General features: G+C 46.2%; 1 protein-coding gene across 2 annotated transcripts; it reads right to left on the reverse strand.

Moving 5' to 3' along the window:
• Positions 1-276: 276 nt before the first annotated feature.
• LOC139539400 (angiomotin-like 2a) lies at positions 277-20,522 on the reverse strand. 2 transcript variants are annotated; one of them, XM_071342297.1, is made up of 10 exons: positions 20,184-20,522; positions 18,103-18,920; positions 17,770-17,938; positions 10,118-10,262; positions 9,451-9,543; positions 7,295-7,548; positions 6,676-6,962; positions 6,161-6,522; positions 2,146-2,385; positions 277-907 (listed from the first exon to the last, which is right to left on the reverse strand). In XM_071342297.1, exons 2-10 carry the CDS (start codon positions 18,840-18,842, stop codon positions 825-827), a joined length of 2,373 nt encoding a protein of 790 aa, XP_071198398.1. In that variant the 5' UTR covers positions 18,843-18,920; positions 20,184-20,522; the 3' UTR covers positions 277-824. The 2 variants fall into 2 exon arrangements, with proteins under 2 accessions (XP_071198398.1, XP_071198399.1); XM_071342298.1 differs by having other exon boundaries at positions 18,103-18,774; positions 20,184-20,513.
• Positions 20,523-22,124: the final 1,602 nt, after the last annotated feature.

Raw genomic sequence — 22,124 nt, forward strand, 5'->3', positions numbered from 1 at the left:
GACAGACAGACAGACAGACAGACAGACAGACAGACAGACAGACAGACAGACAGACAGACAGACAGACAGACAGACAGACAGACAGACAGACAGACAGACAGACAGACAGACAGACAGACAGACAGACAGACAGACAGACAGACAGACAGACAGACAGACAGACAGACAGACAGACAGACAGACAGACAGACAGACAGACAGACAGACAGACAGACAGACAGACAGACAGACAGACAGACAGACTTTCTTAAAGGCCAAACAACACAACACATCACACAATGAGCAACACTTTAATAAGAATATAAATACATTAAATTAAACATAACACCAATGACATAGAGGCTGTGCAGCGATGCAGAATCCTGTCCGTGTACCTTGGAGGCTTTAGATCATAGTTACACCTGGCAGGTCCACTAGAGAACACGGACAGCTAAAGGGCCTCTTCACTTTTCTAGGTAGAAAAAGAGAAACAGGAAGTACAGCTCTCCACTCTGCTCTGTCTGCTAAACACTTCGCTTCACTTCTGGATTCTTTCCCGGGCAGGCAGTCAGGCAGGTAGGCAGGTAGGTAGGTAGGCAGGCAGGTAGGGAGAACATGTCCATGTCTCCAAACCTTCTCCAAACTGTCTCCAAACTGTCTGTCTTTCTCTAAAGGAAGTGTCCATCTGGAGGTTAGTCTGACCAGAGACAGACAGACAGACAGACAGACGGGTTGTCTTCTCCTCGTTGGGAGGGACATACAGGACATGAGGACCTCTCGGTCGTCTCTACCGTGTTGTCACAATCCATCCACAGCGGATCCCACAGTTCAGCGTTCAATGTGTCTTAAATTAGGATTTCCACCACTTCTGCTGCTGCGTCTAAACTCCTGAGGCTCTGGTGTGTGTTGAGTGGTGCCAGGAAGTGCTCTGAGGTGTAATGGAAAAAAATAAACCATGTTTTAGACACTGGATTAAAAACTGCAGGATTTCAGCTCCACAATGAGTTACGTGGTACAACATAGACAGAAGGTCAGTGGGCCACAATCAAGCTGTGATGTTTGACAAGTCAATCAAGCCGTGATGTTTGACAAGTCAATCAAGCCGTAATGTTTGACAAGTCAATCAAGCCGTGATGTTTGACAAGTCAATCAAGACGTGATGTTTGACAAGACAATCAAGCCGTGATGTTTGACAAGTCAATCAAGCCGTAATGTTTGACAAGTCAATCAAGCCGTAATGTTTGACAAGTCAATCAAGCCGTAATGTTTGACAAGTCAATCAAGCTGTAATGTTTGACAAGACAATCAAGCCGTAATGTTTGACAAGACAATCAAGCCGTGGTGTTTGACAAGTCAATCAAGCCGTGATGTTTGACAAGTCAATCAAGACGTGATGTTTGACAAGACAATCAAGCCGTAATGTTTGACAAGACAATCAAGCCGTAATGTTTGTCAAGACAATCAAGCCGTAATGTTTGACAAGACAATCAAGCCGTGATGTTTGACAAGTCAATCAAGCCGTGATGTTTGACAAGACAATCAAGCCGTAATGTTTGACAAGACAATCAAGCCGTAATGTTTGACAAGACAATCAAGCCGTGATGTTTGACAAGACAATCAAGCCGTGGTGTTTGACAAGACAATCAAGCCGTAATGTTTGACAAGACAATCAAGCCGTAATGTTTGACAAGTCAATCAAGCTGTAATGTTTGACAAGACAATCAAGCCGTAATGTTTGACAAGACAATCAAGCCGTGATGTTTGACAAGACAAAACAAGCCGTAATGTCCGCTACTTGGGAAACTACCAGCCTTGACTAAACCGTGACTTTAGCCAACACACACAGACACATGCTGTAACTCTGGCTGGTATGAATGAATAAGTCCACTACTTCCCCTCTCTGAGCCTGGAAGGGTGCCATATGGGATGCAGACTGTCTGCTGTGACCCTGGGTTCTGGTTACACTTCAACCAGCACAGATAAAAAAGGGACTTTTATTATTGCATCATCGTGTAAAGCCTGTGGTCCGTTGTAATTCCACTATACATGTCATTTTCTCTGTATTGTATGTGACTGAAATAGGTGTCCGCGCTCATTTTTGGGTCCTGGTACTGTTTCTACACACACAACAAACATTTTCAGAATAGGAGAGAGTAGGCTACACACCGGAGGCAGGTGTCGAGGTCGAGGAAGACTCAGCAGGTGCTAGCATGCTGGTGGAATCCACTGTAAGATCCGTCTCCTGGGCTAGGACATCACGGTCACACTGGGTGCTGCAGTCCCTGCTCTGGGGCTCGGACAGGAACAACAGGGCGGGCAGGGCCAATGGGGCGCAGGGGTGTTGGTGGGGTGGCAGGGAGAGAGGAGACATTGCAGCAACCGTCTGGTCATCAGAGAGGCTCCACCCTACAAGCACAGACAACAAGAGGAAGTTGGTGTAATGACTGGATCACAGACAACAAGAGGAAGTTGGTTTAATGACTGGATCACAGACAACAAGAGGAAGTTGGTTTAATGACTGGATCACAGACAACAAGAGAAAGACGGTTAATTACCGGATCAACCAAGTACGCACGCACGCTCAAACATCTACTCTGTCAGCTTCCCTGCCACATCTATCCTAGAGCGGCTATCTCGGAGTGGGGAGATTATTACAGAAAAATGTCATCATCTACTTGAGGAGGGTCCCTCACCGGGATCTTTCCCCAAACAGCAGTTATTTTAGGAAGTGTAACATTCTGCCTGGTGACACTACGCACTTAACAGCCGCCAGTTGTCTCTTGAGATAATAACATGGGCTGTTTAAGATCTGACATTCCTCCAGGCGTTATGACCTGTGACCCCTCCCCCCCAGAACACTCAAAAGAAGAAGACAGCGATGTCATAATTCGACAGATTCTTCAGGGAGGAGCTACACTGAGTGTACAAGACATTAAGAACACCTGCTCTTTTCATGACATAGACTGACCAGGTGAATCCAGGTGAAAGATATGATCCCTTATTGATGTCACCTGTTAAATCCACTTCAATCAGTGTAGATGAAGGATGTCAAACTCATTCCACGGAGGGCCTAGTGTCTGCGGGGTTTTGGTTTTTCTATTTTAATTAAGACCTAGACGACCAGGTGAGGGGAGTTCCTTACTGAGACCTAGACAACCAGGTGAGGGGAGTTCCTTACTGAGACCTAGACAACCAGGTGAGGGGAGTTCCTTACTGAGACCTAGACAACCAGGTGAGGGGAGTTCCTTACTGAGACCTAGACAACCAGGTGAGGGGAGTTCCTTACTGAGACCTAGACGACCAGGTGAGGGGAGTTCCTTACTGAGACCTAGACAACCAGGTGAGGGGAGTTCCTTACTGAGACAACCAGGTGAGGGGAGTTCCTTACTGAGACCTAGACAACCAGGTGAGGAGAGTTCCTTACTGAGACCTAGACAACCAGGTGAGGGGAGTTCCTTACTGAGACCTAGACAACCAGGTGAGGGGAGTTCCTTACTGAGACAACCAGGTGAGGGGAGTTCCTTACTAAGACCTAGACAACCAGGTGAGGGGGGTTCCTTACTGAGACCTAGACAACCAGGTGAGGGGAGTTCCTTACTGAGACTTAGACAACCAGGTGAGGGGGTTATTTATTAATTAGTGACCTTAATTCATCATTCAAGTACAAGGATGGAGCGAAAACCCGCAGACGCTCGGCCCTCTGTGGAATGAGATTGACACGTGGTGTAGATGAAGGGGAGGAGGTTAAAGAAGGATTTTTAAGCCTTGAGGTAATTGAGACATGGATTTCTATTACAGCATATTGAATGACAGTCCATTCATATTCCAATCACCCAGGTCAATTTAACATTGATAGGTTTAGGCTACTACATGATACTCACATTTTCTCTATGACCATCATGAGGTTGCTACAACCTAGCCAACGAATGAAAGTTTACAACGTAGGTCGAGTGAATTTTGAGTAATCAAGGTGACAGACGGCGACACATTCAATACCGCCTTGCACATTCTTGCCTGCATCTAGCTGATCTAGGATGTAATCATTAGTTCAACAGTCACAAACAAGTGTTTCTATTGGACAAATTCAGGTATATTTATCCCTGTTTTGTTACGTTTGCTTACGCATTGAATACACCCCTGATCACACGCAAACACAGTTCACTTTCATACCAGACACATAAAAACAGCTCGTTGTATATATAATTCCTACTCTCATCTATCTACGTTCTCTCCTCATATCACCTTTTTCCCTCGCTTGTGGATTACAGTGCACAACAGATCAGCTGTCTTGTGACCAGGCAACAAAAAAAACACATTCCAAGCCAAACCTTCATATCATAACTGCTAACCGCTAGACATAACCTAGATCGTTTGTCAGTCATAGTCAACATAGTTACTAGAATTAACGTGTTAGTAAACCCGCTACAATCCTGCAGTACAGTGTAGTCAGCAGCAATCATTTTAGCAGTTACCCCGGCGGGCCCCGGTGGCAATACATTAATAAAACTAAAAGTTGACCTTGACTTGGAAGAGTTACCAGTGTTGGATAGCCATAGCCAGCTAGCTAACATAGCATCCCTCTCTGTTTGACCCAGGTGTTTAAGTAGGCTAAACTAGCTAGCTGCATTTCACACCAGCTAAGTAAGTGAAAGTGAAAAAATATACACTATGATAGCTAGTTCTCTCTCTCTCTCCCTCTCTCTTGCTTCTCATTAATTTTGGAAGAAATTAAATGTTCTAAATTGTTTAACTATTGACTTTCTCTCATTTACTCACCATATTTTATGCACTGCAGTGCTAGCTAGCTGTCGCTTACGCTTTCAGTACTAGATACATTCTCTCATCCTTTGATTGGGTGGACAACATGTCAGTTCATTCTACAAGAGCTCTGATAGGTTGGAGGATGTCCTCTGGGAGTTGTCATAATTACCTTGTGAGTCTATAGAAGGGGGTGAGAACCATGAGCCTCCTAGGTTTTGTATTGAAGTCAATGTACCCAGAGGAGGACGGAAGCTAGCTCCGGCTACACCATGGTGCTACCCTACAGAGTGCTGCTGAGGCTCCTGTAGTGTGTTTTAATACATTATTTGATGACGTGAATATATTTAGTATAGTTTTATCTAAAAAGGATAACTTTTATAATGTTTCAATATTAAAACATTTCAGAAATTCACTGAGGAGGATGGTCCTCCCCTTCCACCTCTGAGGAGCCTCCACTGCCATAGTCCCTACATAGTAGACAACTTTTGACCAGAGCCCTAGGTAGAGCCCCAAGTAGAGCCCCAAGTAGAGCCCCAAGTAGAGCCCCAAGTAGAGCCCCAAGTAGAGCCCTAAATAGAGCCCCAAGTACAGCCCTAAATAGAGCCCCAAGTACAGCCCTAAATAGAGCCCCAAGTAGAGCCCTAAATAGAGCCCCAAGTACAGCCCTAAATAGAGCCCCAAGTAGAGCCCCAAGTAGAGCCCTAATTAGAGCACTAGGTAGAGCACTAGGTAGAGCCCCAAGTAGAGCCCTAATTAGAGCCCCAAGTAGAGCACTAGGTAGAGCACTAGGTAGAGCCCCAAGTAGAGCCCCAAGTAGAGCACTAGGTAGAGCACTAGGTAGAGCCCCAAGTAGAGCATTAATTAGAGCCCTAAGTAGAGCCCCAAGTAGAGCCCCAAGTAGAGCCCCAAGTAGAGCCCCAAGTAGAGCCCCAAGTAGAGCACTAGGTAGAGCACCAGGTAGAGCACTAAGTAGAGCCCTAATTAGAGCCCTAATTAGAGCCCCAAGTAGAGCACTAGGTAGAGCACTAAGTAGCGCCCTAATTAGAGCCCCAAGTAGAGCACTAGGTAGAGCACTAGGTAGAGCACTAATTAGAGCCCCAAGTAGAGCACTAGGTAGAGCACTAGGTAGAGCACTAGGTAGAGCACTAGGTAGAGTACTAGGTAGAGCACCAGGTAGAGTACTAGGTAGAGTACTAGGTAGAGCACTAGGTAGAGTACTAGGTAGAGCACTAGGTAGAGTACTAGGTAGAGCACTAGGTAGAGTACTAGATAGAGCACTAGGTAGAGCACTAATTAGAGCCCCAAGTAGAGCCCTAAGTAGAGCCCTGAGTAGAGCCATAATTAGAGCCATAATTAGAGCCCTATAGGGTACCATTTTGGACCCAGACTTAGCGTTTGACTTGTGGGCCCTAGAGCTCACCTTTCCCCCGGGTGGGCTGCTCCACTGGGCCATCAGTGTTGATGGAGGGGATGGACCTGGCTGGACGGAGGGCCTGCTGCTCGGTGCTGATGGAGGGGACGGACCTGGCTGGACGGAGGGCCTGCTGCTCGGTGCTGATGGAGGGGACGGACCTGGCTGGACGGAGGGCCTGCTGCTCGGTGCTGATGGAGGGGACGGACCTGGCAGGACGGAGGTAATGCTGCTCGGTGCTGATGGAGGGGACGGACCTGGCTGGACGGAGGGCCTGCTGCTCTAGCCTGTTCTGCTCCCGTCCAGACCGCTGCTGTAACACCCTGATCACTGCATCCTTCTCCAGGAGCTGGGAGTGTAGCGCTCGAACCCTACACACACACACACACACAACGATTGCACATGAAGTCAGTCAGATCACTATGTTGATCTACCTGTGAGTTCTATCTGAACCTAGGTCAGACCAACTGGCGTTACTGTTTCGCCTTCAGTGAGCAGGAAGTTATTAAAAGCAGAAATTGTACCTGTTCTCCATCTCCTGATGTCTGTGGCTGGTGGGCAGGTGGTCGTTGAAGCTGTTGTTGGGCGAGTGTTTGATGATGCTGCTGTCTCTCTGAGCTGCGGCGGTCGCGGCTGCGTCCATAGCGAACTGCCTCATGGTGCTCTCCTCCAGGTACTTCTGTTCCCAGTGTGTGATGTCAGCCTCCAGAGCCAGGATCCTCTCTTCTCTCTCAGCCAGCTGCTGCTGTACAGACACCATGGAGCTCACAGCAGAGGGCAGGGAGCCAGGACCGCTAGCTGTGCTGTGGGACTGACACCATGGAAGGAAATGGATATTTATATATATTTTTTAAACAAACATGGAGTTGTTTTGTTTTGTAAGACTATGTTTACTGTACAGACTTAGGGGTTGTCAAATATTACGTGTCAAGGTGGATCAGAAGGTTTCATTTTATATACCAATGCTGTTCAATTCTGGTCCTGGAGGGCCAAAACACTTCAGGTTTTAGTTTCTACCTGCTAGTTAATTGCACCCAGCTGGTGTCCCAGGTCTAAATAAGTCCCTGATTAGAAGGAGAGGAGGAGAGGCCCTCCAGGACCGACATTGAACAGCCTGCACCACGTGTCTCCTCTCCTGCTCACCTGTGCTGATCGGAGGCTCTTCAGCTCCTGCTCCAGCCTGGTCCTCAGCCTCAGTTCCAGGGCTTCTCTCTTCTCACAGGCTGCCTGTAGCTGGCCCAGGGAACTCTGCAGCCGCTTTACCTTCTCTACGTACGCCCTCTTCCTCCTAAGCTCCTCCTCCAGGGCCAGGTTACGGGCCTGTGCCGACCCCAGGGCCTGCTCCAGAACCTCCCCGGAACCACGCAGACGCTGCACCTCCCGCTGCTGTTCCTCATCTGAGAGAGAGACAGAGACAGAGACAGAAAAAGAGAGAGAGAGAGAGAGAGAGAGAGAGAGAGAGAGAGAGAGAGAGAGAGAGAGAGAGAGAGAGAGAGAGAGAGAGAGAGATACGGAGAGACAGAGCCAGAGAGAGACAGAGAGAGACGGAGAGAGAGAGAGAGAGAGAGAGAGAGAGAGACAGAGAGAGAGAGAGAGAGAGAGAGAGAGAGAGAGAGAGAGAGAGAGAGAGAGAGAGAGAGAGAGAGGGTCTGGTTGAATATGTTCAGGAAGGGCTGCTTCAGACATTATGAAGCTTACCGCAGTTCCCCCAGAACAGTTGAGTCCATCACGTCGTGTTTTTGTTTGTAAAATTACACAACGGGAGAAAGAGGGAGTAGGGGATTCCAGCTCTTGTATTGACAGGGGTCATGTTTTATATTGAATGTCACGTGTGTTTTTTTTTGCTTCAGTAGAGTGATCAAGGGTGACAACTATAGTTTCCCTTGACAGAAAAATCCATTAGTGCGACACATTCAGACAGGAAAAAAAGCTTAATTTTCATCAGATGCCAACCAAAGTGTAATGCGATTTGGTTGCCAGCCACACAACTAAATGAGCTTACAATGAAAAAGCAATGTATTTCTTACAAATAACTAAGCACCGCCATTAATTTTTAGGTAAACACCTTTTCCGGCCCACCAACTGACATCTTCACAGTCCAAATAGGATCAAGATTACCTCAGAGGGTAATCATTGCTCCTGGAGACCAACAGACAGGCCTGTTCAACCTGAACGTTATTCTGTTCCATAACTGCTGACAAAGGACCACTTGAAGCTGATTTAAACGTCATTCTCTAACACAATACCATGTTCACTAAATAATAGTTGTGAAGCTTTCCCACAACAACTATTGCCAGGGCTGATGATGAAAATGTGAGAGTAAACCTGACGTCACATTCTGGAGGTAAAGAAATGCCCAAAGATGGAGACATATCTATGTGTGTTGTGAGTGGGGAATGGAAGCCCTGCATTAGTTGCCCGTGAGGAAGGTGAGGGAGCTCGGCAGCTCAACAGCTATGCAGCCTTGTGCAGCAGAGGGAGGCATTCCCAGTGAACGGAACAGCCTGACATACCAGAATAAATTCCAGGAATCTAGGCCGCATTTACTGTGGAAGGATGTGAATAATGGCTGGGGGTTCAAGTGCCAAGGCCGACTCTGTTTAGCAGGCCGGGGAGGGAGGTAGGACCTGAGAGCAGGGGAAACCCCGCTAGCCTGCCTGCCCTCTGACCTCAGACCACAGACTACATTCATGTGGAAGAAATATCAGACACGGTGTAGGAGAACTATGTGCTTGCAAGAGAATGCCAGGGTTTTTCACAACGCTCTGTGATTTGTAAAAACAACCCTTACGAACAGATCTGAAAACACTCTCTCTTGTCCAGTGCCCTGCTCTCTCTGTAGAGAAAATCTTACTCATGCGATTATTTTCTATTTTACCTTTATTTAACTAGGCAAGTCAGTTAAAAACAAATTGTTATTTACGATGACGGTCTAGGAACAGTGGGTTAACTGGTCTAGGAACAGTGGGTTAACTGGTCTAGGAACAGTGGGTTAACTGGTCTAGGAACGGTGGGTTAACTGGTCTAGGAACGGTGGGTTAACTGGTCTAGGAACGGTGGGTTAACTGGTCTAGGAACGGTGGGTTAACTGGTCTAGGAATGGTGGGTTAACTGCCTTGTTCAGGGGCAGAACGACAGATTTTTTTTAACCTTATCAGCTCGGGGATTTGATCTTGCAACCTTTCGGTTAACTAGTCCAACGCCACTAGGCTACGCAGCCGCCCCGATTATAAAGAGTACGTAACAAGAAGTGCTTCCTCATGTCTCTCTCAACATGTTGGCATCTGATCTCTACTTACTTTGTTCCAGGAGTTTGGTGAAGACCTGCTGTTTCTTGTCTGCCGATTCCTCCTCCTTGACGACCTGCTGCTTGGTAACGGTGTCCAGACGATCTACAGGTGGAAGAGAGAGGGAGGGAACTCGATTAGGATCTATTTGTACTCGTTGGAAGGGGAGACCCACACTTAAAGCCCTAAAGACTCTTGCTGTAGGTTACTAGCTTTCCTGCAGTCAAATCACCAAGTGGCCTCATGGATGGAATGTTATTAATGTTTTTTATAATTTTATCTTTAATTAACTTTTAAAAAATTATCATTTTAACCTGCCCCGAAGATACAGTGTTTCTATGTCAAACGATTTTGTTATATTTCAGTCTTCTGTGGTGTATATAAAGTGTAATATTGGGATGCAAACTCAAAATGTAATACATGTCATCTCTATATCTGACATGGTACAGGTGTCTTCTATTAAGCCCATAACCACGTGTGTGAGGTGTGTACGCTTGTTTCAAAGTAGATTTTTGTTTAAGAAAGAAACACTCTGTGTGACTCTGATTTAGCCCACTGCAGTCTTTTAGTTTTGCTTTATTTAACTTTTATTTATGCAAGTAAGTCCATCAAAAAACAGATTGATTATTTGCAATGACTAGCTGTGCTAGCATTAGCATCTAGCCGCTGGTAGCCTTACCTCTGAGGTCTCTGTTGAAGTCGTGTAGTCTCTTGATCTCTGACTCCAGTTTGTTCCTCATGGTTTTCTCCAGGGTCTCTCTCTTGGCTGAGCCCTTCATCAGGGTCTCGTAGGCCTCAGATATCTTCTGGATCTCTACTTCCAGCTGGACGGAAACACAAGAGGAGGATACTGTCAGTCTGAGGGTCTCTAGCTTTAAACACAGCTCATCCCCAACAGGTAGAGGAGGACACTGTCAGTCTGAGGGTCTCTAGCTTAAAACACAGCTCATCCCCAACAGGTAGAGGAGGACACTGTCAGTCTGAGGGTCTCTAGCTTTAAACACAGCTCATCCCCAACAGTGGTCACTTTTTGAGGGGGGCAGGAGGTGGAGGAGCAGGAGGGGGAGGAGGTGGAGGAGCAGGAGGTGGAGGAGCAGGGGGTGGAGGAGCAGGGGCTAGAGGAGCAGGGGGTGGAGGAGCAGGAGGTAGAGGAGCAGGAAGTAGAGGAGCAGCAGGTCGAGGAGCAGGAGGGGAGGAGGTGGAGGAGCAGGTGGTGGAGGAGCAGGAGGTAGAGGAGCAGGAGGTGGAGGAGCAGGAGGTGGAGGAGCAGGAGGAGCCGGAGGTAGGGGAGCAGGTGTTGGAGGAGCAGGAGGTAGAGGAGCAGGAGGTAGAGGAGCAGGTGTTGGAGGAGCAGGAGGTAGAGGAGCAGGAGGTAGAGGAGCAGGAGGTCGAGGAGCAGGAGGTAGAGGAGCAGGAGGTAGAGGAGCAGGGGTGGAGGAGCAGGAGGTAGAGGAGCAGGAGGTAGAGGAGCAGGAGGTAGAGGAGCAGGAGGTCGAGGAGCAGGCCTATATGCATGTCTCTGTCTGTCACTAAAATAACCTGTAAACATGTCTCTGTCACTAAAATAACCTGTAAACATGTCTGTGTCACTAAAATAACCTGTAAACATGTCTGTGTCACTAAAATAACCTGTAAACATGTCTGTGTCACTAAAATAACCTGTAAACATGTCTCTGTCACTAAAATAACCTGTAAACATGTCTCTGTCACTAAAATAACCTGTAAACATGTCTCTGTCACTAAAATAACCTGTAAACATGTCTGTGTCACTAAAATAACCTGTAAACATGTCTTTGTCACTAAAATAACCTGTAAACATGTCTCTGTCTGTCACTAAAATAACCTGTAAACATGTCTCTGTCACTAAAATAACCTGTAAACATGTCTGTGTCACTAAAATAACCTGTAAACATGTCTCTGTCACTAAAATAACCTGTAAACATGTCTCTGTAACTAAAATAACCTGTAAACATGTCTCTGTCTGTCACTAAAATAACCTGTAAACATGTCTCTGTCTGTCACTAAAATAACCTGTAAACATGTCTCTGTCTGTCACTAATATAACCTGTAAACATGTCTTTGTCACTAAAATAACCTGTAAACATGTCTCTGTCACTAAAATAACCTGTAAACATGTCTCTGTCTGTCACTAAAATAACCTGTAAACATGTCTCTGTCACTAAAATAACCTGTAAACATGTCTCTGTCACTAAAATAACCTGTAAACATGTCTGTGTCACTAAAATAACCTGTAAACATGTCTCTGTCTGTCACTAAAATAACCTGTAAACATGTCTCTGTCACTAAGATAACCTGTAAACATGTCTCTGTCACTAAAATAACCTGTAAACATGTCTCTGTCACTAAAATAACCTGTAAACATGTCTCTGTCTGTCACTAAAATAACCTGTAAACATGTCTGTGTCACTAAAATAACCTGTAAACATGTCTCTGTCACTAAAATAACCTGTAAACATGTCTCTGTCACTAAAATAACCTGTAAACATGTCTCTGTCACTAAAATAACCTGTAAACATGTCTCTGTCTGTCACTAAAATAACCTGTAAACATGTCTCTGTCACTAAAATAACCTGTAAACATGTCTCTGTCTGTCACTAAAATAACCTGTAAACATGTCTCTGTCACTAAAATAACCTGTAAACATGTCTTTGTCACTAAAATAACCTGTAAACATGTCTCTGTCACTAAAATAACCTGTAAACATGTCTCTGTCACTAAAATAACCTGTAAACATGTCTCTGTCTGTCACTAAAATAACCTGTAAACATGTCTCTGTCTGTCACTAAAATAACCTGTAAACATGTCTCTGTCACTAAAATAACCTGTAAACATGTCTCTGTCTGTCACTAAAATAACCTGTAAACATGTCTCTGTCACTAAAATAACCTGTAAACATGTCTCTGTCACTAAAATAACCTGTAAACATGTCTTTGTCACTAAAATAACCTGTAAACATGTCTCTGTCACTAAAATAACCTGTAAACATGTCTCTGTCTGTCACTAAAATAACCTGTAAACATGTCTCTGTCTGTCACTAAAATAACCTGTAAACATGTCTCTGTCTGTCACTAGAAATGAATGTCCCTCTGATCCATCCACGGTGCACATTCCTGCTACAGCACAGCTAGAGGGCTAATCTCACTGATAGGCAGCAATGGCAAACACACACACACAAACGCACACTCACAAACACACACACACAAACACACACACACACAAACACACACACACACAAACGGTTTATACTTCTCTACCTACCTCTACCACCTTTGTGTGCCAACAGGGGCTTAGAGATAAACCTATTAATGCTTATATAATCAAATTATAGTTTACTCATAACTATTATTGTCACTAAACTATATTACAAGCAGATAGGCTGCTATGAACAGGATGCAGTGACGCAGGTCTATCAAGGGTACTAGGAGCTTGACCATGTTGTTTTGGACCAACTCTCTCGCTATCTCTCTCAGAACAATCTTCATGACCCTAACCAGTTAGTCTTCAAGACGGGGGTCACTCAACCGAGACTGCTCTTCTCTGAGTCAGGGAGGCTCCCCCCCGCACTGCCAAATACTGACTCTTTCTGTCCTCTGTTCTCATCCTCCTAGATCAACAATATGATCATCCTCTCCATCGTCTCAGGGCCGGGCGTCTCAGGCTCTGCACACTCTTGGATTGCATCCTACTTGGCAGGCCGCTCCTACCAGGTGATGTGGAGAGAAATCTGTGCCTGCACCACGTACTCTCACTACTGGTGTCCCCCAGGGCTCAATTCTAGGACCTCTCCACTTCTGTCTATAAACCAGGTCACTCGTCATATCCTCACATGGTCTCTCCTATCATTGCTATGAGGATGGACCTCTCCTCTTCTCTCTATCCTCCAAGTCACTCGGCTCTGAAATATCATCACATGGTCTCTCCTATCACTGATATGAGGATGACACTCAACTACTTTTCTCCTTTCCCTCTTCTGACACCCAGGTGGTGACATGCATCTTTGCGTGTCTGGCAGGTATCTATAAGCTTGGACGTTGGCCCACTACCTCAAGCTCAACCTTGACAAGAAAGAGCTGCTCTTTCTCCTGGGGAAGGCCTGCCCGCTCTGACCTCTCCATCATGGTTGACAACTCCACGGTGTCCCCCCCTCCCAGAGTGCAAAGAACCTTGGCGTGACCCTGGACAAAACCACCTCGTTCAACGGAAACATCAAAGCAGTGACTAGCTCCTGCAGGTTCATGCTCTACAACATTCGTAGAGTACAACTCTTCCTCACACAGGAAGCAGTGACTAGCTCCTGCATGTTCATGCTCTACAACATCCGTAGAGTACAACTCTTCCTCACACAGGAAGCAGTGACTAGCTCCTGCAGGTTCATGCTCCACAACGTCTATAGAGTACAACCTTTTCCTCACACAGGAAGTGGTGCAGGTCCTAATCCAGGCACTTGTCCTCTCCCGTCTGGACTACTGCATCTCTCTGATGGGCTGGGCTCCTCGCTTGTGCCATCAAAACCCCTGTAACTTATCCAGAACGCTGCAGCCCTCCTGGTTTTCAACGTTCCCAAGTTCTTCCATGTCACCCCCCCCTTCTCCACTCTCTCCACTGGCTTCCAGTTGAAGCTTACATCCACTACAAGACCATGGTGCTTGCCTACGGAGCAACAAGAGGAACTGCCCCTCCCTACCTTCAGGCTATGATCAAACCCTACAGCCCAACCTGAGCACTCTGTTCTGCCACCTCTGGTCTCTTGGCCCTCCCACCCCGAACAGGAAGACAGGTCCCGCTCAGCCCAGTCCAAGCTCTTCTCTGTCCTGGCACAGCAGAGTCCCTGCCCATCTTCTTAAAACATCTGAAACCCCACCTCTTCAATAAGTATTTTAAATAATCCCACAGCACCCACCCTTCACCCCCGCCTCACCCCTCACCCCTCACACTTCACCCCCGCCTCACCCCTCACCCCTCACTCTTCACCCCCGCCTCACCCCTCACCCCCGCCTCACCCTTCACCCCTGCCTCACCCCTCACCCCCGCCTCACCCTTCACCCCCCCTCACCCTTCACCCCCGCCTCACCCTTCACCCCCACCTCACCCCCCCCTCACCCTTCACCCCCCCTCACCCCTCACCCTTCACCCCCACCTCACCCCTCACCCTTCACCCCCACCTCACCTCACCCCCCCCCTCACCCTTCACCCCCCCTCACCCCCGCCTCACCCTTCACCCCCGCCTCACCCCCCCTCACCCCTCACCCTTCACCCCCACCTCACCCCTCACCCTTCACCCCCACCTCACCCCCCCCCTCACCCTTCACCCCCCCTCACCCCTCACCCCCGCCTCACTCTTCACCCCCGCCTCACCCCCCCTCACCCCTCACCCTTCACCCCCACCTCACCCCCCCTTCACCCTTCACCCCCCCTCACCCCCCCTCACCCCCGCCTCACCCTTCACCCCCGCCTTCACCCCCGCCTCACCCCCCTATGTGGTTGTCCCACATAGCTATCTGTAGATGAATGTACTGACCATGACTGTGATATGTGGTTGTCCCACCTAGCTATCTGTAGATGAATGTACTGACCATGACTGTGATATGTGGTTGTCCCACATAGCTATCTGAAGATGAATGTACTGACTATGACTGTGATATGTGGTTGTCCCACATAGCTATCTGAAGATGAATGTACTGACCATGACTGTGATATGTGGTTGTCCCACATTGCTATCTGAAGATGAATGTACTGACCATGACTGTGATATGTGGTTGTCCCACATAGCTATCTGTAGATTAATGTACTGACTATGACTGTGATATGTGGTTGTCCCACCTAGCTATCTGTAGATAAATGTACTGACTATGACTGTGATATGTGGTTGTCTCACCTAGCTATCTGTAGATGAATGTACTGACTATGACTGTGATATGTGGTTGTCTCACCTAGCTATCTGAAGATGAATGTACTGACTATGACTGTGATATGTGGTTGTCTCACCTAGCTATCTGTAGATGAATGTACTGACTATGACTGTGATATGTGGTTGTCTCACCTAGCTATCTGTAGATGAATGTACTGACTATGACTGTGATATGTGGTTGTCTCACCTAGCTATCTGCAGATGAATGTACTGACTATGACTGTGATATGTGGTTGTCCCACCTAGCTATCTGTAGATGAATGTACTGACTATGACTGTGATATGTGGTTGTCTCACCTAGCTATCTGTAGATGAATGTACTGACTATGACTGGGATATGTGGTTGTCCCACCCAGCTATCTGAAGATGAATGTACTTACTATGACTGTGATATGTGGTTGTCCCACATAGCTATCTGTAGATTAATGTACTTACTATGACTGTCATATGTGGTTGTCTCACATAGCTATCTGTAGATGAATGTACTGACTATGACTGTGATATGTGGTTGTCCCACCTAGCTATCTGTAGATGAATGTACTGACTATGACTGTGATATGTGGTTGTCCCACCTAGCTATCTGTAGATGAATGTACTTACTAGGACTGTGATATGTGGTTGTCTCACCTAGCTATCTGTAGATGAATGTACTGACTATGACTGTGATATGTGGTTGTCCCACCTAGCTATCTGTAGATGAATGTACTGACTATGACTGTGATATGTGGTTGTCCCACCTAGCTATCTGTAGATAAATGTACTGACTATGACTGTGATATGTGGTTGTCTCACCTAGCTATCTGTAGATGAATGTACTGACTATGACTGTGATATGTGGTTGTCTCACCTAGCTATCTGAAGATGAATGTACTGACTATGACTGAGATATGTGGTTGTCCCACCTAGCTATCTGTAGATGAATGTACTGACTATGACTGTGATATGTGGTTGTCTCACCTAGCTATCTGTAGATGAATGTACTGACTATGACTGGGATATGTGGTTGTCCCACCCAGCTATCTGAAGATGAATGTACTTACTATGACTGTGATATGTGGTTGTCCCACATAGCTATCTGTAGATTAATGTACTTACTATGACTGTCATATGTGGTTGTCTCACATAGCTATCTGTAGATGAATGTACTGACTATGACTGTGATATGTGGTTGTCCCACCTAGCTATCTGTAGATGAATGTACTGACTATGACTGTGATATGTGGTTGTCCCACCTAGCTATCTGAAGATGAATGTACTGACTATGACTGTGATATGTGGTTGTCCCACCTAGCTATCTGAAGATGAATGTACTGACTATGACTGTGATATGTGGTTGTCCCACCTAGCTATCTGTAGATGAATGTACTTACTATGACTGTGATATGTGGTTGTCCCACCTAGCTATCTGTAGATGAATGTACTGACTATGACTGTGATATGTGGTTGTCCCACCTAGCTATCTGTAGATGAATGTACTGACTATGACTGTGATATGTGGTTGTCCCACCTAGCTATCTGAAGATGAATGTACTGACTATGACTGTGATATGTGGTTGTCCCACCTACCTATCTGAAGATGAATGTACTGACTATGACTGTCATATGTGGTTGTCCCACCTAGCTATCTGTAGATGAATGTACTTACTAGGACTGTGATATGTGGTTGTCTCACCGAGCTATCTGTAGATGAATGTACTGACTCTGACTGTGATATGTGGTTGTCCCACCTAGCTATCTGAAGATGAATGGACTAAATGTGATATGTGGTTGTCCCACATTGCTATCTTATGGAGATAAATGCACTAACTGTAAGTCACTCTGGATAACAGCGTCGGCTAAATGACTAAAATAATGTCACAATGAGTGATCTCTCTCTACAGGTGACGAGTCTAGCTGCCCCTGTGATCTTCTTAAACACTGACCTCTTAACGAACAGTATAATGAAAGGGTCATAAAGACAGCAGGAACAGAGTGACTCAAGCGTCAAACCTAAATGGGATATTAGATGGTTGGAATGTTTTGTTTCACACTGATCACAAGGACTTACTGAGTTTCTACTCGGGAAACCCCCTAAATGACTCAAATGTACATGTCAAATGTGAATTAGAATGACTGTATAAGTTAAATGGGGCGGCAGGTAGCCTAGTGGTTAGAGCGTTGGGCCAGTAACCCGAAACCCGAAAGGTTGCTAGATCGAATCCCCGAGCTGACAAGGTAAAAATATGTCATTCCGCCCCTGAACAAGACATTTAGTGTTCCCTGGTAGGCTGTCATTGTAAATAATAATTCGTTCTTAACTGACTTGCCTAGTTAAATCAAAATAAATCAAATAAATGAAAATAAATATATATAGAAGGACCTCAACGATGCATTCCAAAAGGAATGAGTCTCCTCTCTCTCACCTTCTGAAGTCTGGCAGCCTTCTCGCTGTACCCCTGCAACTCTTTCCTCAGTCTCTCATTCTCCCTCAACAGGTCCATCTGGGCACTGTTGTTGTGAGTACTGGGGTTGCTGTGGCTCATGTGGACACTGTGTCGAACCAGCTCAGCCTGGGGCTGGGAAGGTACGTACCTGGGGAGAGGAGAGGGACTCATTAGTATCAAACGGTATCGTTCACAAAAATCTTGGTTGTAAACACATAGGCTCACTGGGATATAAGCTATATTCATCCCATATAGAAAACAGTGTCATTACTGGTCTGGCACCCATAATTGGTATATGTGTGTCATATTTACCTGTGCTGTGATTGGAATGAGGGAGGAGGGTCTTGGTGGGTGTGTCCGTGTGTCTCCTGTGAGTGGCTGAGCATGTATCCAGGAGGCCTGACCAGGAAGGGGTAGTCCGGGGGAGGTCCCCTCTGATCAGGGTACTGGAGAAACTCTGTCCCCTGGTGTTCAACAGGCCCAGAGTGGCCATTAGACAGTTGAGGGTAACTGTGAGAGGAGCTGAGAGACTGAATGTCTCCACATGATCTCTCCAGGGAGAGCTGCATGAGACGCTCACTGAGGCTCCGGGCGTGCTTCCGTTTCAGGTCCCAGTGGACATCTCCCTGGTGATCCGTCATCTCAGATCTCAGACCAAGCTGAGGCTGACCCTGCTGGGCCCCTACCGAGGCCAGGTACTGAGAGTGGGCCTTGGCCTCCTCATAGGTGGGCAGCTCCTCTCCGTGTCTGTGGAGCTGGTAGAGGTGACACACAGAGTCACTCTCAAAGTGGTTGTAGTCTCCCTTGTACTCCTGTCCCTGGGGGTCCTGTCTGGTGGACATGTGGATGAACTGGGACTCTTCCTGGGTCAGGCTCTCCAGGGAGGAGCGGGGTGATCCGGTACCGCCTCCTCCGCTGCTGTTGCTGCCTCCACGCAGGGCCTGCTGCTGGATGGCCAGGAGGGTACTGGTGTCTGTGGGGTTCCTGTAACGGAGATGCTCCTGGATAAGACGGTGCAGGACCGTGCCAGAAGACTCCTCAGCAGTTCTCATCTCAGTCACTCAGAGAATAAATAAGTGAAGGGGTGTGTTGAAGAGATGGATGTTTTGGTTTCTTAATAAACCACAGATCTATATAGAGGAGCAATGAGAGAATTACGCTCAATCAAGTAACTAGCTAATACATTTGGTAGCATTTGACATAAAGCCTTATAATGCCGTTATAATTAAGACTTTTTTATTTAACGTGGCAAGTCAGTTAAGAACAAATTCTTATTTTACAATGACGGCCTACCGGGGAACAGTGGGTTAACTGCCTTGTTCAGGGGGCAGAACCTTGTCAGCTCGGGGGATTCAATCTCGCAACCTTCCGGTTACTGGTCCAACGCTCTAACCACTAGACTACCTGCCGCCCCTATACCCATAGTAACACCAAAGTTATAATATTTATAATATATTTATTATAAATACAACCCCTGCAACATTCCCCTCTGGGTTTTTGCTGTTCATTAATAAAAGTATAATCTTCTAAGTACATGATACTCAGTATAGATTCAACCTACATTCAGTTCAGGGTAGTCTATTATAATGAAGTAGAATTTACTTCAGCGTGTAAATGCAAGCATACCACACACTGTAAACTATAGCACAGGCCTATATTAGCTTGTCAAGCCATATTACTAGGTATTATTTTGATAAAAAATAATAAATGCCAAAGCCCTGAAGTATTGAAGAAAAAAAATGATATGTTTATTTTAGTTATTGGATATCATTATATTGAGGCATTTCCTGCTGCAAGCTACACAGGTTCCTTTCAGATTACATTAAATTGCCTGATTTGTCCTGTTTTTTTTTTGGGGGGGGGGGGGGGGGTTTACAAATTATTTGGTCTTTCCAAGACGTGCACAGAGATCAAATGTAGGCCACACATTCATTGAGGCTTTGTTGAAAGACAAAATGTATGTTTACTCTACAATCTAAACAGTGTGGATAATGCAAGCCTACTGTATACATGGGCCTAAATACTATACACTCTATAGTCAACACACATAGCCCGAGTAGAGCACAGGCTAGACTTTCACATATCTGATAACATTCCAGTCTCAATCAGGAAAATAAAACATATAGCCCAATAAAACAATTTAAACTCACTGTCAATAAAGTGCAGATACAGTCTCAGACTTGATCACAGACCAAAGCCGACTTCCCAACATTTAAATAAAAGTATAAAATATATGTAATGAGGAATTAAAAGACAATTATTATAACATTATTATAACAAATCAAGTTTAAAGGAACAACCCCGAATGTTCGCCTATAACACTACTTTGAAAGACCTATCCAACATGCGTAAAAGCAACTCATTCCAAAAAAACAGCTAAATTAAATTCTTACCAATTTACATTCTCACCACGGAAGAAAGTTGTTCACGGCGTATATTATTTATATTTCTTGCTGACGAAAAAATATTCCTAATAAAATTTAGTGGAACTGCAAATGATGTAGAGTATTTGTTGCTCTGAGAGAGAGAGAGAGAGCGCGCGCTGCTACGGTGTGCGTCTGAGAAGATCTCACAACAGACTGAGCCGTGCGAGAGATCGCGCTGCTATTAAATAACTGAGGGCCGATTGTTCGCTGAGACTGGAATGGTTGGAATGAGAGAACTCCCGAGCCCCCCAGGGATGAAAAGCAGAACCGCAGACCGCAGAGCGCAAAGTGCACAGAGGGGAAAAGGGGGCAGGGCAAGTACAATCGGAAACTGCAGAGCAGAACGGAGCGGAGCAGCACCGTGCACATAGCAGAGAGACATCTGCCTGTGTAATGTAAAGCGTTTTTGTTGTTGTTAGCAGTTGGGGAGATGGAGTAATTAGCTACATGGCATGCTGTGACTAGAAAGAGATTGGGGCGCTATTGTGAAGCAGAGAGTTAATGTTTTCCATAAAAACAGCTTTTGTTTAGCCTACCTAACATTCTAAACTCCTCATATAGTATACCATACACCAATAGTCTATTAATTACATCTAGAAATAGTCTATTAATTACATCTAGAAATAGTCTATTAATTCCATCGAGAAATAGTCTATTAATTACATCTAGAAATAGTCTATTAATTACATCTAGAAATAGTCTATTAATTACATCTAGAAATAGTCTATTAATTACATCTAGAAATAGTCTATTAAAAATGAGATTTGACCCACTGTTTTCCTTTAGGGGGTTTCACCATCAACCGCTGTAATATTAGTTAAGTCTGAGAAATCCCTTATAACACTTGGTGACAACTGCTGATGTTATAGGGGCTTTATAAAAAATACAATACCACGTATGGTAATTAGATGCATGATCAAATACAGTCCTTACTACCCACCTGCAATTCAGACAAAAAGTTGCTGCAATATGTCCAAACATGTACTTTAGCATGAATGGAGTAGCAAATTACTAGGCAGGTTATCTGGGAGATCAGCAACATTCGTCATTCATCGTTATTTCTTTACAGGTCTTTTGTTTGCATGTGTCTCGTAAATATTTAAGCCGAGGGCCGAGTGTGTGTCTGTGTGTACATGGAGAGGGGCGGGTGTTGTGACTGTGCGTGTGTGCGTGTGTGTATGTGGGTGTGTTTGTTTGTGTTTGTGTGTGTGGGCACGCTTGTGTATGCCTGTTTGTGTGAGGGGTGTGTGCTGGTCGGGTGTATGAGCCATGCCACCTGCAAGCTGTCTGGGGGTCCCCTGTCCCCTGTCCCCTGTCCCCTGCCCCCTGCCCCCTGCCCCCTGTCCCCTGCCCCCTGTCCTCAGTCCCTTATCCCCTTCCTAATCAGGGTTAGCTCTGAGAGAAGAGATGCATTGTTCTCCTCACAGCAGACATGACCAGGAGGAGAGGAGAAGAGGAGGTGACAGCCCTGCCATCTGCTGTATGGGAGCCCCTCCTCCACCATCATCATCAGAAATGGCACCCTATTCCCTATGTAGTGCACTACTTTTGACCAGGGCCCATAGGGAATAGGGTGCCATTTGGGACACTGGCCAGGACTAACCAACACCAACCCCCTGGTCCTAGATGGCCTGCATTCTTCACACACATGCTGCATAGGGGGATGCTGCCTAGGCCCTAGGATCAGCTGGCCTGGCTGAGAGAGGGGGAGGCTGCCTAGGCCCTAGGATCAGCTGGCCTGGCTGAGAGAGGGGGAGGCTGCCTAGGCCCTAGGATCAGTTGGCCTGGCTGAGAGAGGGGGATGCTGCCTAGGCCCTAGGATCAGCTGGCCTGGCTGAGAGAGGGGGAGGCTGCCTAGGCCCTAGGATCAGCTGGCCTGGCTGAGAGAAGGGGAGGCTAGTGGCTGAT

Source organism: Salvelinus alpinus, chromosome 15, assembly GCF_045679555.1.
Source record: "Salvelinus alpinus chromosome 15, SLU_Salpinus.1, whole genome shotgun sequence".
Taxonomy (NCBI): domain Eukaryota; kingdom Metazoa; phylum Chordata; class Actinopteri; order Salmoniformes; family Salmonidae; genus Salvelinus; species Salvelinus alpinus.

What these genes read in the sequence shown, in the direction of transcription:
- LOC139539400 (XM_071342297.1), bottom strand. Translation starts at nt 18,842, where the DNA reads ATGAGAACTGCTGAGGAGTCTTCTGGCACGGTCCTGCACCGTCTTATC. An exon ending in CTTCAACAGAGACCTCAGAG is followed by an intron (nt 9,544 to 10,117) that starts GTAAGGCTACCA and finishes TTCCACCTGTAG; the next exon opens with ATCGTCTGGACACCGTTACC. An exon ending in GACCTCGACACCTGCCTCCG is followed by an intron (nt 908 to 2,145) that starts GTGTGTAGCCTA and finishes ATTACACCTCAG; the next exon opens with AGCACTTCCTGGCACCACTC.